The 17,689-nt window shown below is 41.1% G+C and overlaps 1 protein-coding gene across 23 annotated transcripts in view; it reads left to right on the top strand.

Annotated features, from left to right (window-relative positions):
- Nucleotides 1–17,689, top strand: part of nbeaa (neurobeachin a) — an 87,694-nt gene that overhangs the window by 63,578 nt on the left and 6,427 nt on the right. For 2 of the 23 annotated variants that reach the window (XM_051400688.1, XM_051400683.1), the window contains exons 27-52: nt 192–275; nt 1,023–1,203; nt 1,550–1,674; nt 1,797–1,865; nt 1,983–2,151; nt 2,504–2,886; nt 3,146–3,282; nt 4,856–5,010; nt 5,962–6,088; nt 7,223–7,342; nt 8,454–8,587; nt 9,247–9,308; nt 10,788–10,852; nt 11,382–11,490; nt 12,588–12,754; nt 13,907–14,031; nt 14,142–14,291; nt 14,714–14,850; nt 15,005–15,122; nt 15,247–15,349; nt 15,550–15,665; nt 16,010–16,122; nt 16,451–16,591; nt 16,701–16,820; nt 17,209–17,361; nt 17,522–17,686. In XM_051400688.1, coding sequence (XP_051256648.1) covers nt 192–275; nt 1,023–1,203; nt 1,550–1,674; nt 1,797–1,865; nt 1,983–2,151; nt 2,504–2,886; nt 3,146–3,282; nt 4,856–5,010; nt 5,962–6,088; nt 7,223–7,342; nt 8,454–8,587; nt 9,247–9,308; nt 10,788–10,852; nt 11,382–11,490; nt 12,588–12,754; nt 13,907–14,031; nt 14,142–14,291; nt 14,714–14,850; nt 15,005–15,122; nt 15,247–15,349; nt 15,550–15,665; nt 16,010–16,122; nt 16,451–16,591; nt 16,701–16,820; nt 17,209–17,361; nt 17,522–17,686 — 3,528 coding nt within the window. Of the gene's footprint in view, nt 1–191; nt 276–1,022; nt 1,204–1,549; nt 1,675–1,796; nt 1,866–1,982; nt 2,152–2,503; nt 2,887–3,145; nt 3,283–4,855; nt 5,011–5,961; nt 6,089–7,222; nt 7,343–8,453; nt 8,588–9,246; nt 9,309–10,787; nt 10,853–11,381; nt 11,491–12,587; nt 12,755–13,906; nt 14,032–14,141; nt 14,292–14,713; nt 14,857–15,004; nt 15,123–15,246; nt 15,350–15,549; nt 15,666–16,009; nt 16,123–16,450; nt 16,592–16,700; nt 16,821–17,208; nt 17,362–17,521; nt 17,687–17,689 lie in introns of all 23 variants that reach the window. The other 21 variants (XM_051400687.1, XM_051400681.1, XM_051400692.1 and 18 more) reach the window with 15 other exon arrangements.

The following is a 17,689-nucleotide window of genomic DNA, read 5'->3' as shown; positions in this document are numbered from 1 at the left end:
AGAATATTATATAAATAAGGGGGATAAAATAGACTAAAAGGCCAGTAGATGTATTGATAAAAAGGAGAAATTAGACTGAGACGATATATTTAGAAGTAAAAATAGATAAGACTATACTTCATGTGAGAAAAAGCATGAGAGTCCTTGGGGTTGCATCTGCTAAGCCTGTCCCATTTGTATCAACACTAAAGAAGGCAGGAGGAGCCGGACCCCAGAGGGGGTCAAAGGGAGAGGAGGTGACCCCTGTTCCTGGGGGAGGAGGCGCAGGGGGAGAGGTGCGTAAAAAGCCTGAGGCTCCCACCATCACCAGAAGAGCTAAGAGCACCAACCCAAGCCCTTCTGTCCTCACCTTGTGTGTCTGTTATTCCCCAAATGTCCGTGCTCACTTGCTCTGACGAGCCTCCAGATGCTTGCACTTTGTTGACTCTCCACAGCCCTGCACATCCTGCTTACTGAAGCAGAGACACAGCAAACCACACACTGGTTTGATTGCAAGTTTTAACCCCTGCTTTGCTGCCTTCAAATTTATTTTAATTTGGTAATTAAATACTTAGGTTGGTGCGAACATAAGGGGACTTTGCTTAATTTCCTATAAAAACATATACTAGGTTGGCTTTACCTGTCTCTACATAGCTACTGTTACTGCTAGTAGGCCACACTGCTACTGTCACAATCCCACCGTTACCATTACCTGTGTGTCATCAGGCTGTAATTCCTGTTTGTTGTGTAAAACACCTCATGTTGCCAGATTTCATCATATAAGTTTGTATTTCACTTCGCATGATACTCAAAGGTTGCTTTCTGTTTGTTGGTACAACCAGCCATGACTTTTGCGGTCATGCTGATGTAAAACGTAGCTGCATATATCTTAAGATTACTTCTATCGTTTAAATAAAAGAATACTAGAGTATTTCACCACCTTTCTAAAAAACACTGAGAGAGCATTCAGTACATTGTGTTTACATGCTAGTTTTTCAGTGAATAACTGGCAAGCTTGTGTGTATTTTTCCTCCCCTTCCCAGACGGAGTTGGAGAACATCGAGGCGACACAGGGCATGTCCTCAGAGACAGCGGTCACCTTCCTGTCTCGTCTCATGGCCATGGTGGACGTGCTGGTTTTTGCCAGCTCCCTCAACTTCAGCGAGATTGAAGCAGAGAAGAACATGTCGTCAGGAGGGCTGATGAGGCAATGCCTCCGTCTGGGTGTGTGCTAGTGTGACGTATTCAGTCTTAACCACTCTGGAGTTCAACTCTCACACAGCTTGACTTGTTGATTATGGCTGCAACATCTGTTGATTATTATGTCAGAAAAATAGCAAAAAATTCTGACATCTTCAAATTGTCTTTTTTTTGTCTTAAACCCAAAGATATTCAAATTCCAATTATATGAACCAGAGAAAAGCAGCAGTGCCTCACATTTACAAGCTGGAAACACAGAATTTGTCATTTTTACTCAATAAATGATTGTGTAATTAATTTGTATTGTTCATAATGTGATTACTGGTCTTGTATCGAGTCTAAATACCCTTCAAATAAATCTGTCCATCAGTATGCTGCGTGGCAGTGAGGAACTGTCTGGAGTGCAGGCAGAGACAGAGAGATCGGAGCTGCAAGTCCTCCTTAACCAGCAGCAAGTCACAGGACAGCCTCCACAGTGCCTCCACCACCAGCAAGGTACCACAGACACACACACACACACACACAAATCAAATGCATATTCTGCACACTTAAAATCTGACACAGAAACATACATATGCATGACACACCACTTTTGACATTCTGTATTCCATATTTAGCAGGATCCAGACAGACTCCTGCAGGATGTAGACATCAATCGTCTTCGAGCTGTGGTTTTCAGAGATGTGGTAAGCATGTGTTTGTGTGTATTTTTGGTGTATACGGTGTGTAGGTGGGTACAAGTGCAAAGAATGTTGTTTATTTTACTGAATAAATTTGTGTGTGTGTGTTATTTTTCACTATAGGATGACAGTAAGCAGGCTCAGTTTCTGGCGCTGGCAGTGGTCTACTTCATCTCAGTTCTTATGGTATCTAAGTACCGGGACATTTTGGAACCCCAGCGAGAGATCGGTAGGTCCACCAGCCTATCAGGGAGAAGCATCCGCCATGAAATCAACTCCCCAACCAGTACAGGTGATTCTTGTCTTTCTTTTGCTGTAATATCTTCAATATTAGTGTGTAATCTTGGATGAGCCAGTGGTGACTCATTAGTGTAGCATTGATATAGTGAATACATGCCTCAGGCAAACAACAATACCTTTGTCAGGAATATGAGACAATTAGAGGAAGAGAGAGAAGGAGGAAGAAAGAAGCTTATTATTTGACAGAGAAATAAAAGCTTACCAGCGAGAGGAAATGGCTGAGAATGAAATGTTAAAAGCAGACAATATGTTGTGGGATTTCTTGACAATTGTTTGTGTAATTGTATGACGGTTTATCCTCATAAAATCACATTTCATCCTTTATTTCTTCCCCATTCTCCCAGAGCACCCATCCACAGCTTTCTCTGACCGTGACAAACAGACCCCCACCCCAGTGGACGACTCTCCGCGGGCCGGCCTCCCCCACACAGACTCAGGCATCGGAGAAGAGGGCCATGTCGCCGGATCCCTGAATGGCTCGGAGATGGGTCTGGGGCTCGGCCTCGGCCTGGTGGGGAGAGAGACAGACAGAGACAGAGACAGAGACATGGGAGGAGTGGGAGGGGGAGGAGGCACAGATCTGTTGTGTAGCCTGTCTGATGTTAGGAGGTCACAGGAGAGCCTTCTGGATTCTCCGCACAACCCATGTTCCAACCCCAACTCCAGTCAAGCCCCGCCTTCGTCCATCTCCAGCATCAGCCAAACAAACAAAGGCATCAATGTTAAGGTGGGTCTGTGTGACCTTCAGACCTGGCTGCCTGTATCCTGAGACAGATTGTAATGCCAGGTCTTTCAGCATGGGTTATGTGTCATTAAAACATGCACACTTTTCTTACCCGTATACATCCATAAATGACTAGGGAATGTGTTTTGCAAAGCCTACACACTGAAAACAAAATTTACAATATGATGGAACCCAAGGATTTCATTTCTCACAGCCTCAGCCGCTTGAGTTCTGATGGGTTGTTGTTCTCTCTGAAATGCAGGAGATCCTGAAGAGCTTGGTGGCGGCTCCAGTTGATGGTGGGGACTTGGGACAGGAGTCTGGACCAACGCCCTATCACCCAGACCCTGCCCTGAAGACGCACCCCATGCTGCCAATGCAGTTCCACTCTTTCGACAGGTCAGTCTCAGTTACTGTTTGGTGTGCAGGAGGCAGAAAAACAGAGACAGAGACAGTCAGAAGCCTGACACATTCATCAATTAATCAATTTTTCCAGACAATACTGATCTTTTGTAGATACGTACTAGTATGGGGGCACAGAAATCAATCAGTTGATTAGCATTTGGAAAATGATTCTCCCCTTTGAACAAATCTCTTTGGATGCTAACATTTATAAGATTTACAAGCATACATAATGTGCTTGACTTGCCAGCAGTTACATAGATTTTGTTTATTTATTTATTTTTAAATAAAACTCTAATAATGTCCAGTTAAGTAAAGCCTGAAAATGTGAATTCAGCACAATGGCTTGTTAGCAGTTTCTTACGTCTACTGTGCACTGTATATCTTAGAAGAGAATTCAATATAAAAACACAATAACAATGATTTGTTGATACCATAATAATGAAACATGACTGATTTTTGACGTTGATCTCATATGGACAGATATACTGTTGCTGAGTAATAAAGTTGTTGAACATGACAAGACATCGACAAAGTCTGTTCAATTTTCCTCTATTTTCCAAACATGTAGACTCTCCACTGAGTAATGACCTGCTTTTATCTCCCGTGCATCACTTAGTCTCCTTGATCTTGCCCTGTGGCAGTCCTTGAGAGCTAAGTTATTGATTGAAGAGGATATGTATAATAGATAATGGATGGCTCTATATCCATCTCCACCCGATGTATCGAGCCTGTCTGACTCAAGCAGACAGACTTGATACATCGACTCAATCAGCCCAAATTAATGGTAAATACATAGTTATTAAGAAACAGTAATTTTGTAGTGTTTTAAAACAAACATATGTTAGTTCTTCCATTACCCATATTTTTTGAAATCCATAGATTTGTATTTATTGTGGTACATCTTGACAAATGCATATATAGATTATATTAGCAGCACCTTAGTATAATGTTTCTAAATTACGTTTTATTGGTAACACATGGAAACCTGGGTCGACCTGGAACACCAATTCTAAACAGATCTATAGTCTGTAAATATGAATTAATAGTGTTGCACAAAGTAACAACATTTAATAATTTTATATAATAATAACTATATATTTGTTACATTAAAGATGCTCCCTGATATTTATGTGCTTAATTCTCAAAAAATCCTTCTTCTTGCTGATGTTGTAATCTTTGTTGAGTTTTAAAACAAAATCTTGTGATTTGGAGACACTCCTGGACAACGACAAAACCAGGCGGTACATCTTGAAAAGGTTTTTGAAAGAATTGTTCAAAGAGACGACATGTATTAGGGGCCAAATTCATTTTGTGAGTTTGAAACCCATCTCCAGTAGGTTGAACAACTTATAGTCCCTTTCAGTATTGTTATAGTGGCATAAACTAAGAATAAACATGGTCGCTCATCCAATCTTTTCATCTCAGTGGGAACTGAAGTCTGCTCTCAGATGTTCGCACACCGTGAGCACTGACCACAACATAGAGCCGAGATATCGCTGGGGAGCATTTGATGAAGAATATTGTTTGTGCAGATTTGTCTGATGCCTTTGTGTCTCATCTCTGACAGGAGCGTTGTGGTTCCAGTCAAAAAGCCGCCACCTGGCAGCCTATCAGTCAACACAGTGGGCACTCCCACCACTAGTGGAGCTGCCACCGCTGGCAGCACACCCAACATTTTTGCTGCTGCGACAGCAACACCCAAAAGCATGATCAACACTACAGGTGAGAGAAAACACACAGATTTAGTGCACTTATGTCTTAGTGGGACTGTTAACTAGATCTATATCTATGAATAATTTGACCTGCATGGATTTTTGCTCTGTATCTATGCAGTGTGCATTTAAGGAGAGGCAGCAGACAGATACCTGCAGTATGACGAAGGTGTTTTTTTGTGAAAGGCCTCCAGTAATTCAAAGGGTGCTCGATGAAGCAGGGCTGAATTTCTTATCTTCTTTCAAAAATCTTTAATGCTTTACTCTGCTGTACTTTGACAGCCCGAATGAACTAGAATAGAAACAAACTGAACTAATAGCACCAGACGATCCTTTTGTAATTTGTTTTAGCCTATTTCAAGGGTAAGATCCAGATCAGTGAAGTTGCAGACAGCACAGAAAGTTTAAGATATCTCGGCCATTAACAAGAAAGTTCATTCAGTAAACTTTCTGTGCTGGACCATGTACCTTTCCACAGCTCACATTTAAAGCAGGATAAAAAACTGATGTTTTGGATATTCTTTAACCCAGAAATGGTATTAAATAAAAATACTTTTAGGGTAACAAGATCAGAATCAGCTGACATGCAGATCAGAATCAGCTGACATGCAGATCAATGCTGTTTCTACGCAGCAGATCCATTGTAGCAGAGTGGATTTGTATTCAAGGTTCATACATACTGTATCATACATGCATAATGAACGAGGAACGGATTTGTTCCCTGGAATGGATTCTGTATATTGATTGCAAAGCTATTTTCACAAAAGGGGGCCATTACCAGAAGACTAGCAGCAGCATGTGCAGTGAAATACTATCCAAATTGAATTTGGCCGCAGCCGATCGGGACATTAATACATTTCCTTTATTATTATCACGCACAATAATCTCGGTCACGCTTAATTCATGTTACTATAACGCTCATCTCATTTTTCATTACTCTCCCTCCTGTCCTCCTGTCCAGGTGCCACAGATTCTGCCTCCTCCTCCTCCTCCTCCTCTTCGTCGTTTGTCAACGGTGCGACTAGTAAGAATCTGCCAGCAGTACAGACGGTGGCACCCATGCCAGAAGACACAATGGAGAACATGAGGTCAGAGCTCTCAACATCACAAAGCTCTTTATGGCTTCAACCATTCACTTTCCTCCCGCTTTTACTTTTTTTCCCTCCTTTTGGCTTTTGTTTTTACGTTGATTTGTCCGTTTCCTTGGGTGCCTGTCGTTTTCCCACTTCATTCCTGTCCCTCTGTCGCTTCACACTTAGGACTTCATCCTTCCCAAAGAACTCTCACTAGCAGTTCACGCTCACAGTCATCATACTGATATTATACAGTACGGTTAGATACGTTTTGTCTGGAATTCGAACCCCTGGGGCACACCTACATGCTTTTTGAGGCCTAGTTAAAAATACCTGATATTAGTCATTATCATTTTTTTTTAAATGTCAGGTGCAATGTAGATGCAAAAAAATGATTAACCACGTTTTAAAACAAAAGACAAAACTTTAATTGCTAATTTGACAGTCGTACTGGGTGACAAATGACTAAAAATTTAAAGTCACAAAAATGCCAGCTCCACATTGACTTATCAGCCATTAAAAAAGGATATTGGACTGATTCCGATATTGCCCTATACAGCTGATATCAACTAATAATTATAATCTTCTGAAAGCTAGTAAAACTACTTTATCTGAGGTAACTCACACACATTATGCTCACATGCACGCATACCCCCCACACATCTCACTCAGTCTACACTATAGTGCTCCTCATCCCTGACATGGCAACTGTTTTTTAATGTCACAATTACAATATACTGTAGAGTATGACAATATTAACAGTCCTAATTGATTTTAAGAGTACGCATTTGAAAAATGTAAATACAATTGTCATAAACATAAATCTGTGTTTTAGTTGTGTTTTCATACTTTGTGTAGGCATCTGACACTCACTAATAAAATATAAGATGATATGAGACTGTTAATAATTAGGAAACAGAATAACAATAAGAACTAATATATAATACCTTTTAACTTTGTAGCAGTTTGTACTGTAACATTTCTGTCAATGTACTCTCTCCTTAGACATGTTAGACAGTTTGTTATGATATGTGTAGTGACTTGTGCTCCTAAAAGTGCACACCCATGTGAGTGGGAGTGTGCGTGCGTGTGCATGTGCTCCTTAATCAGTGCGTATGTCTGTATGTGTGTGTGTGGTTTGTATTGCAGTGCCTATTGTGAGGTGGCGCAGTGTGCGCTGCGCAGCGGTCAGACGCCCCCTGAGCTCAAGTCTTTTAGCTCTCTGGCAGGCTTCCAGGCAGCTCCCCGAGATGCAGGACAGTGTTTTAGGCAAGGAGATACTCGTCCTGTCCCCATGCCCCTCCCCCTCCCCCCCTCCTCCTCTGCCCCACCTCCACCACACACCCTCTGCTACGCCCAGCCACTACTAAATGTTCCCAGAATGCCATGGGAGAAAGGACAGACATCTTTTGTTTTTAGGCCAGCAGCTCATATTTTTCTATTTACAGTCAATTCTGTCACTTCTAGCATGGCCGTCTTCTCACACTAACCCCAAACTCAAGATCAGACCTGAGTCAAACTGTCTTTGCAAATAACTTGCAGCAGCAGTTTAAACAGCTTAAACCGACTCAAATGCTTCTCTTAACCTCTACTGGGAATTTAGCAAATGTCGCTCATCTGGAACTCTGAGTGGGTTAAAAACTAAAGATTTGTATTTGTAAACACTAGTGACCCAGGTCTGTGTCAGAAATCACATGCTTATAAGGCCAAGAATCTGCACTTGACTGCCATCACGGCTCTATAGTTAAGTCTGCTTTGCTACTTTCTCCATTAACAGAACATAGAATAGTAAAGTAGTAATAGTAATAGCAAATTTTACTCTGCACGTGATCTACACCACACACAAAGGCACTAATATAAAGATGTGTAGCATTTACAAGTCAAGATACAACATATACAATATTTCCCAGTGTTAAAGTAATGGCAGGGTTTAGCTTTTTATTGCACTTCCACCTTCACTCATCCCACAATGCAACTTTATTAGCTTAATGATTAGCCTTAACTGTGGTATCATCAACTTTACCAATACTAACCCAGGCATAGTGCTTCCATACCAACCACCATTACATACTCTTTAATTCTGTAACTTTTTTGTGTCTTCTGTGTCCATTTCAGACATGTATCTATTTCTTTCTCTTTAACACCTCTCGGCTTGCCTTTTCCCTTCTCCTCCCCTGTGTAATTTATCGTGTGCTTTCCTCTCCTCCCTTTTTCTCACCTATCTCTACTCATTTCTTGCATGTTTTGCCTGCTCCCTTTCTCACCTACTGTATACCCCCCGAGTTTTGCCTCACATGCTCTTCTACCCTCATCTGTATGTTGCTTATTTTATCTTCACTCCCATTCTCTTCATCTTTCTCTCACTTATTTCCCACCACAGCATCACCACCAAGCTGGAGCGCGCTCTGGAGAAGGTGGCCCCCCTGCTAAGGGAGATTTTTGTGGACTTTGCCCCCTTCTTGTCTAGGACGCTGCTGGGTAGCCATGGGCAGGAACTGCTCATAGAAGGTACAGGTGCTGTACACGGCTCCTTTTTCTCTAACTGGCGTCTCTCTGTGGAGTCTCCCCATTCACTGTCCCTCACCGCGATGTTTGTGTGTGAGAAGGAGTGAGAGAAAAAATAAATGAGTGGGTGAAAAAGTGGATGTGTGTTTAGCTGAGAGTGAGTGAGTGAGTGTCTGAGCTGGCTGCCTCACCCATTCGTCAAGCAGGTATGAAGTCAGTATTTTTTCCCATTTTGAAGCAGCTAGCTAGAAAATGTCAACATTTTTAAATCAGATTATGTTCAGTTGTACATTAATACCCTGGTATCATAGATTGTACTAAATGTGATGCATTCCTCCCTCTGCCCACCTGCTTCCTGGCGTCCTGTTCTTGTGATCCACTGTCTCAATGTTGATCTCTCCCTCTCCTCACTTCCTGCTCCTTCCCCTTTCTCCCCCCTCCTCTCCTCTCCTCCTGCCTCATCTCTCTACTGTTTGTTCCTGTCTTCTCTGTGGCATGCTTTTTTATAAACTTGACTATGACGACTGTATACAATAGCAGGAACTACTGACACTACAGTGTCTTCTTTGATGATATTTTTGTGCCTCGCAGCGATGTGTGTGTGTGTGTGTGTGTCAGAGAGAAAGAAAGAGAGGCTCCTGACTGTGCTGTATGTCTCTGTACTGCAGGTCTGGTGTGCATGAAGTCAAGCACGTCTGTGGTGGAGCTCGTAATGCTGCTCTGTTCTCAGGTTGGTAACTCCTCACCTCTCTGTCTCTCCGTTTACTGTCCTCTCATATAAGGCCTGTGGTGTCAAAGCTATATAAAGCGAATGTCTTACTCCTTCTAAAAGTGTTTTTTGTTGTTTTTTTTGGGACCCGTAATAATTGGTTTAGTCGATACACAGGAAGCTGTCGAGTTATTGATCTTCCCTGTGAGGCAGAGTTGACTATGTAATGAGCGCATTGCGGATGTAATACAATATCAACTTATATCCATCATCACCCCATAGTTTACTTCATCAACTTCAAGGCCACAAGAAAGAGTTTTCCATATCAGTCACACGCACGTAAAATCTTGTACTGGATTAACTTTTAAATCACAAAAGGCATCATGGCTTAATTCATTTTGACAATTATATGCATTGCATTCAATGCCAGTATCTCTATTTTCATTAATAACACTCAAAAGGCAGAGTGGCAAAACAGAGGCACTTACCACTACATAGTGATCTCCAGATGGTGTAGGTGACTAATGTCCTTTTTCTTGTATATTATGAAGTTTGTCGCCCTGTTATTCTCTTTTTTTGGGGGATTCCCTTTGCCGGTAAGAGCTCTTGTCCTTGGAGGAGCCCCTCAGTTCTTTCCTCTTGCTCTTCTTTTTCTTCAGCTCTACTTCTGTGGTCTCTGCTTTCTTCTCTCCTTTTTTCCTTTTCCATCTTCAACAGACACCACCGCTTTTCTGGTCCATTTTAACTCCAGTGATCCAGTGGCAACTGCTTTCATCTTCTACCACTCTCCACACTGCCCTTTCCTCTCACCACTCCCTCTCCTTTCCCTCTGGCTGGATGCTCGTCAGCATGTATAGTATTACCCCTGGCTCCGGCCTTGTCTGCCATTAGAGGCCCGGGAGAGCAAACCCTAGCTCAGATATCGATCCTCTAGATGAGGGGGGGTTGTAACAGGAGATGCTCCCACGTGTCCTTAACAGCCTTAAGAGCTAATGGAGCTCTGATAGTTTGAGGCTTTCAGCAACACTCCAATCCTGCTCAGAAGTCTGCACTCTCGTATGCACAAACACATAAAACACTCGCATCCTCTTAGGCGGGCACATTTTCATTAGGAAGCTCTTAAGATGTTTCTCCATCCCTGTTTTGAGCACTGGCAATGTTGTAAATGTAAATGTTTTTTTTCCACAGTTCCAACCAGGTTTAGATGATAACAATATACGGTATACACTAAAACCATAGAAATTTATGAGGGATATTACAACACACAATATACTAGGCTATTGTGGACAATGTTGCAACTCGATAAGCAAGACTCCTCTATGGAATTTACATCATTTTTGTGAGTAAGAAAAAAAAAATTCAAATGTGGTTATTTTATCTATAAACAAGTAAATTTGAAGAAAATGTACTATATCGGTATGAAATGGCATACACAGTGAGGGTTCAATCCATATCAAACACTCCCAACCATGTTAATTTTGATGTATCCTCTACCCTTAGGAGTGGCAAAACTCCATTCAGAAGAATGCCGGACTGGCCTTCATTGAGCTCATCAATGAGGGAAGGTAATCCATCACACAGACTGATTATCACCCCACATAATTCCCTGTGATTCACACATTAACTCCAACTCTGTTATCAGTGTTTAACAACTAATGGCTATGATAGAGCCCTAATGAGAACCTTGCCAGGATAAGTATATGGTACCATGTGTGTTCAGTAGGAAGTCAGATCATTAAAGTGCAATTAAGTTTACAGTTAATTTGGGCTGGCCTATTTTCAGTGCCTGTAATCTTTTCTTTTTTTTTAGTCCAAGCTGTTTATTGGAGTATTGTTACAAAACTTAATTAAAATACAATACAAAATGAGGAGGATGTCATGCAGTGCTACTTTTTAAGCACACTGTTTACCCATGCATACATAAGCTGCAGCAGCAAAGACCAGTCTTATTGATATCATTTAGAAAAGGTTGCCTTTTTAAGAATAACATTCCCTCTAATGAAGAATTTGTTTTTTTAGAAATGTAGATATTGCTAATGCCTTTAATGTCTGACGCTCTCTTTCACTTCCCCATGTTTCTCACTTCTCCACCAGACTTCTGTGCCATGCCATGAAGGATCATATTGTGCGTGTTGCTAATGAAGCAGAGTTCATCCTGAACAGACAGAGGGCAGAGGATGTACACAAACACGCTGAATTTGAGGTAAACACACAGAGCACCACTGGGCTAATATGTAACCAACAAATACCTGGATTTATTTGGAATTAATACCTTTTTTTTATTCTATGTTCTTATACACGAATAAGTGTTTCAGGAGGACTCTGTTCATCTTATGCTTTGGGAAAACACAAGTCACCTCTAACTAATAAACACAACAAATAATCCTCCCAAATAAATATATATATATATATATATATATATATATATATATATACTTGACCTTAGAGTTGTGAAAGCGATAGAGCACAACTGATTCTGGATTCTTGAGGCTAATACTGATATTATTATATAATATAACATTTGAGAGTTCATTTGATAACAATAATTAATTCAGCCAATATTAATTTACATAAATACATAACATAAACTACAATTTTTGATAACGATCCCTTAAATTTGTTTCTTAAAGATATTTACTGAGATTTTCCGATTATGATGTCTTATTATAGATTAAGGTAAAATAATACTCAAAGGCTGGTATATAAAGTATTCAAAAATTAGCACATTTATCAGCTGCAATATTAAAGTGGTGAACACATTAATGCATCATTAATTAGCTCAATAATATAAGAAACATTACTGAAATGGGCCATCTGTATAATGAGTACTACTTTTGGTACTTTGGGTAAATTTTGATGCTTCTTTACAGTTTTGAATGCAGGACTTTTACTTGTAACAGAGTATTTCTACATTGTGGTATTGCCACTTTTACTTGAGTGAAAGATATTAGTACTTTCAGCACTGGCCAATACTAATATATCGATAAGTTAATCAGCTGATGCATTGTCTCGGCTGATTTATTGGTCAAGATCTAGTCAGCAGGCTACTTATTGCTGTGTGACTGCATAAGTAGACAACAATCTTCTACACCTATTTGCTATATTTGATTGTCCTCTTCTAAAATATTTTATGGCTTTACATGGTTTTGCATCTGAAGGGCTTTACTAGTTTTTCCAACAACTAAACAAACAAACATACTGTACATCTGTCTCCTTGTCACCACATTAACAAAAACCCTCTTTGGTTTCTCCCTGTTTCTGTTGCCTGTTTAACTCTTTTAACCTCCTGCTCTCCTGCAGTCTAACTGTGCCCAGTATGCTGCGGACCGGAGAGAGGAGGAGAAAATGTGTGACCACCTCATCAGTGCCGCTAAACACAGAGATCATGTGACCGCTAACCAGCTGAAACAGAAGATCCTCAACATCCTGACCAATAAGCATGGAGCGTGGGGGACAATGTCACAGAGGTGAGCGGAAGATGCAGAGCAACCGCGTGTCAAATTATACTCTGGGACATTTTTAGATTACCGTTGCACAAGATGTCAGTTGGCAGGAGACATTACACTGGTTGCGTGCTGACATCAAACGCTTCTTGCATATAATGAGAAAAAAGGTATCAGCACCAGCCACTAGTCCATATCCCTATAACACATTTCCACTGTATTTTATCGCTTTTATTTGTGTGGAAGTAGTACTGAACATCAATTACACCAAAGCCAATACATTATCATCAGCCTCACATCACAGAGCCATAAAACCTTCAACAACATTCAATTTTTCAGACTGTGGATATAATCATCCCTGAAATGCATTTAACAATAAATCAATTAACCAACAACCAAGAAAAAAACAATATGGTCTGTGAAAAGCAAGATTCATAAATCAAGTGTCAATTAGCAGGAATTATTGTACATCATCTACAGGATACAGAGACAGCTGAATCCTGACATCATGTGAGACAGATTTCCTTATTTAGCACACTCACATAAACACATCATCAGTGATTGCCTGTTATCCAAATCTGCCTCCAGGCTGGCAGTTACTCTGAGGACATATGATTTAATTTGAGGACGTGTGACACACAACATCTGAAGCCTGTCTTCCTCGTGTCACTGTTGATGATACCGTAACATGCATGCTGTTAATAAACACCTATTACCCTCAGATGAAAAACTAATTAAAGTTAAATTGCATCTGAAGTGCTCTGATTTTAAACGTTTGTTCACATCTGCATAATGCATATTGAAAATTTCCCACGCTTGAATGCCTTACTTTTCATCTGTTTTCTTCAGAAAACCCCTTGGCTCTAGAGGGTATATAAAGTAAATTAAATGTTTTTTCTCACAACTTAAAGCCAGTTATAGTTGTTTGCAGAGTTGGAAAGGTTTGTCAGACTCACTCCTTTCGTGAAATACCACCTTTTATCCCAATAAAGAGGAACCTTTTGATTGTAGGAAATTAGTTTTATAAGTTGCTAGCGTAAATGTCACCTGTAACTTCAGCTTCAACTCCAACTTAAACTTGATTGCCCCTGAAGGAATAGTCCCAAAATTGCCACCTTACTTGCCTCCAACCACTGAGATAACTAATCTTTTGCTCCTGCCCTTTTATGTCTTCAGCCAATTACACGACTTCTGGCGCCTAGACTACTGGGAGGACGACCTGAGGAGGAGACGGAGATTTGTGCGAAATGCCTTTGGATCCACTCACGCGGATGTGTCACTCAAAGCTCTGGAGGATTACGGTCAGTGATGTGTTCTAATGTAAACATGTTGTACTTCAGCATGTGCCTGCTTTTTGCCTTTTTGCATACACACAACCCTCACACGCATACTTAAAAACACACTCAAACAGGTACGGAAGAGGAGGAGGAGGGGCTTAAGTCGAAGAAGAATTTCCGCAGCCAATCGGTGGTCACCCAGAACCCAGAGGCGGAGTTAATGCTGGAGGGAGACGATGACGCTGTCAGCCTGCTGCAGGAAAAAGAGATTGATAACCTTGCTGGTAAGTTGCACACACATATAGACACACACACAGACACTATGTTTCAGTACAACTGAACAGTAAACTGTCTATGACTCTTGTTTTTAGTACTTTTCCGTCCAAGACTTTTTACATCCAAAGGCAAGTTGGATATTTGAAAGTATTGCAGCTACACTAATCATCCAGCTGATTGATCTGATGCAGGAAGATTAAATCATAATCAACTAAAAACTGATGCAAATCAGACCTCATTTAATCCATTGTTCCTCTTTGACTTACACATGATATAAATGATCAATTTGAACTAACATGAAATGACTCTATTACAGAATATGTGCCATTTAATTATATGTTGTCGCTTATAACCATTTTGAGTTATGAGCCTCAGGCAATGGAATGAATGCCTCAAGTAGTAATATCTGAGTAAAACATTTCCCCCCCAGGCCCCGTGGTTCTGAGTACTCCAGCTCAGTTGGTAGCTCCAGTGGTGGTAGCTCGAGGCACTCTGTCCATCACGACTACTGAGATCTACTTTGAGGTGGATGAAGAGGATCCTACATTCAAGAATACCGACGCTAAAGTAAGGGCAAGTTGTCTTTCTGTATTATTGTTTAGTAAAGGGGAAAACAAGATTTAGAACTTACTGCTTTTCACTCAATGATCAAAATAGTTGGGATTTTTCTGTATACTGTATGTAGGTCTTTCTTTATGTTTAAATGTTTTTTTCTCAACAGGTACTGGCCTACTCAGAGGGTCTGCACGGCAAATGGATGTTCAGTGAGATCCGAGCCGTGTTCTCCCGGCGCTACCTGCTGCAGAACACCGGACTAGAGGTTTTCATGGCCAACAGAAGTAAGTCTGCACATTACTTATTACTCGCATTTATTTGTTTCTCAACACTGTATGCATCTGCTACCCAAACTTACAAAATCCCAGGCACTGATTGTATGTATATCTTGTCTCTTCCTCTGTGCAGCGTCTGTGATGTTTAACTTCCCTGACCAGGCCACAGTCAAAAGGGTGGTCTACAGTCTCCCACGGGTGGGGGTTGGAACGAGTTACGGCCTGCCACAGGCCAGGTAGGTGCAGGGTTTAGTCAGTTGATCCACCACTGTTTTGCATTTGAAAGGCATTTTTTCTTGGTGTGATAAAAATAAAAGCCAATTCAATGTGTGTGTGTGTGTGTGTGTGTGTGTGTGTGTGTGTGTGTGTGTGTGTGTGTGTGTGTGTGTGTGTGTGTGTGTGTGTGTGTGTGTGTGTGTGTGTGTGTGTGTCCTAGGCGGATTTCCTTGGCCACCCCTCGTCAGCTCTTCAAGTCGTCCAACATGACGCAACGCTGGCAGAGGAGAGAGATCTCCAACTTTGAGTACCTCATGTTCCTCAACACTATTGCAGGTAAAGTGCACTTTCATTAAAATTTTCATATGGTCATTGTTATCTTTGCCTGAAAAGCCTGAGAATTGGTAGCAACAGTGCTATAAATCCCTTTTTTTTTTTACACTGTTTGGATAATCATATTTTAGCATGTATTAATATGATAACAATAGTATGAAACTCAAAGAGATGTAGTAATACACTGTTATGTCATGTAAACATGCTGTGTACTCATATTGCATCTGCTATGATAACAAGACGGAAACAGACACCAAAGTTTGTCACCATCTCGTGACAACTAATAATGGTGTATCTAAACATCCTTTTTTACTTTTTCCTCTCCCGTCCGTCTTTTGTTCATGCAGGGAGGACATATAATGATTTGAACCAGTACCCTATCTTCCCCTGGGTGTTGACCAACTATGACTCAGAGGAGCTCGATCTCACTCTACCTGGAAACTTCAGAGACCTCTCAAAGGTTAGACACACCACTTGATGCACTTTCTCCAGTTAATTGCTTGCTTAGTCAAACAGTGCTACTCATATACTGTACCAAGACTTAGCAGGAATCTCTCCTTGTTGCAATTGGTACCAGTTAGCACAAAACAAAGCCACATAATATCTCTGTGGATGCAATTCCCTGCATTCCCTCCTCCTCAAGGGGATCAGAACAGACATGAGTTTATTATAGTTTTACTGTTCAAGCATTGACCGTTTTAAAGAATAATGATGTGCTCTCTGAAAGAAAAAGAAGACTGCATGTAATCGTAGACTTAAGACGATTATTTCTCTCTGGTTTCTTCCAGCCAATTGGTGCGCTAAATCCCAAGCGGGCGGCGTTTTACGCAGAACGCTATGAGACGTGGGAAGACGACGGCACGTCTCCTCACCACTACACAACCCTATACTCCACTGCTCATTCAACACTGATGTGGATGCTCAGAATAGTAAGTACCTGCTTCACACACTTAACAGAGTTTAACCTTCAGGAGCCATTTACAGGCCAAAGACTCAAGGCTTCTTTTGAAATGGATTTGTCTCTTCTTGTGACCGTAGGAGCCCTTCACCACATTTTTCCTCAACGCCAACGACAGCAAGTTTGACCATCCAGAGAGATCCTTCTCCGGCATTGGCTGCTCATGGAGGAACTGCCAGAGGGACACGGCTGATGTAAAGGTAACTACTCTGGAAGGGGTGAAGGAACGTCCTACTGAAGTGACTTGTTAAGAAGATTGTAAAACCATAAAACCAGTCTGAAAACACAATAACACAAAGCACTGAAAGTAGTATGTTTTTCAACTAAATAGGTTAAAAATTTTGAGTTATAGTTTGAAAACATAATGATGCTCATTGTTTTAGTTTTAATTTTGAAGATAAACTGTACTTGAAGACACATTGTCTAAAACCCTGAAAGTATTAAGAATAGCTGAATGTATTGTAAGTTCTTGAGGGAATTATTAAAATATTGGTGAGAACAGCTTATGCGTCTGTGTCAGCTTTGAAGTTGTTTAAATTGAATTCAGTTCTGTTCAAATAAACAACGTGTTCCTGTCGTGTCCAATAGGAGCTCATCCCAGAGTTCTACTACTTGCCTGAGATGTTCGTCAACAGTAACGAGTATGAGCTCGGTGTGCGTGATGATGGAGTTCCCGTGTGTGACGTGGAGCTTCCTGCCTGGGCCAAGAAACCCGAAGACTTTGTCCGCATTAACCGGATGGTGAGAGACACAGACAATCTTTTCTAAAATACAAAACAAAAACTGAGCAAATCCTTGACTCTCTCTCTTTCTCTCTCTCTCTCTCTCTCTCTCTCTCTCTCTCTCTCTCTCTCTCTCTCTCTCTCTCTCTCTCTCTCTCTGCCCCGGTTACTCTGACCAGGCATTGGAGAGCGAGTTTGTGTCATGCCAGCTTCACCAGTGGATTGATCTAATATTTGGCTACAAGCAGCGAGGGCCAGAAGCGGTTCGAGCTCTCAACGTGTTCGACTTCTTGTCCTACGAGGGAGCAGTCAACCTAGATAATCTAGATGCTACGCAACGTGAGGTC

The sequence above is a fragment of the Dicentrarchus labrax genome, unplaced genomic scaffold (assembly GCF_905237075.1).
Source record: "Dicentrarchus labrax unplaced genomic scaffold, dlabrax2021, whole genome shotgun sequence".
NCBI lineage: Eukaryota > Metazoa > Chordata > Actinopteri > Moronidae > Dicentrarchus > Dicentrarchus labrax.
The sequence above is the reverse complement of the archived record's forward strand: the minus strand, read 5'-3'. Positions and strand labels throughout refer to the sequence as shown.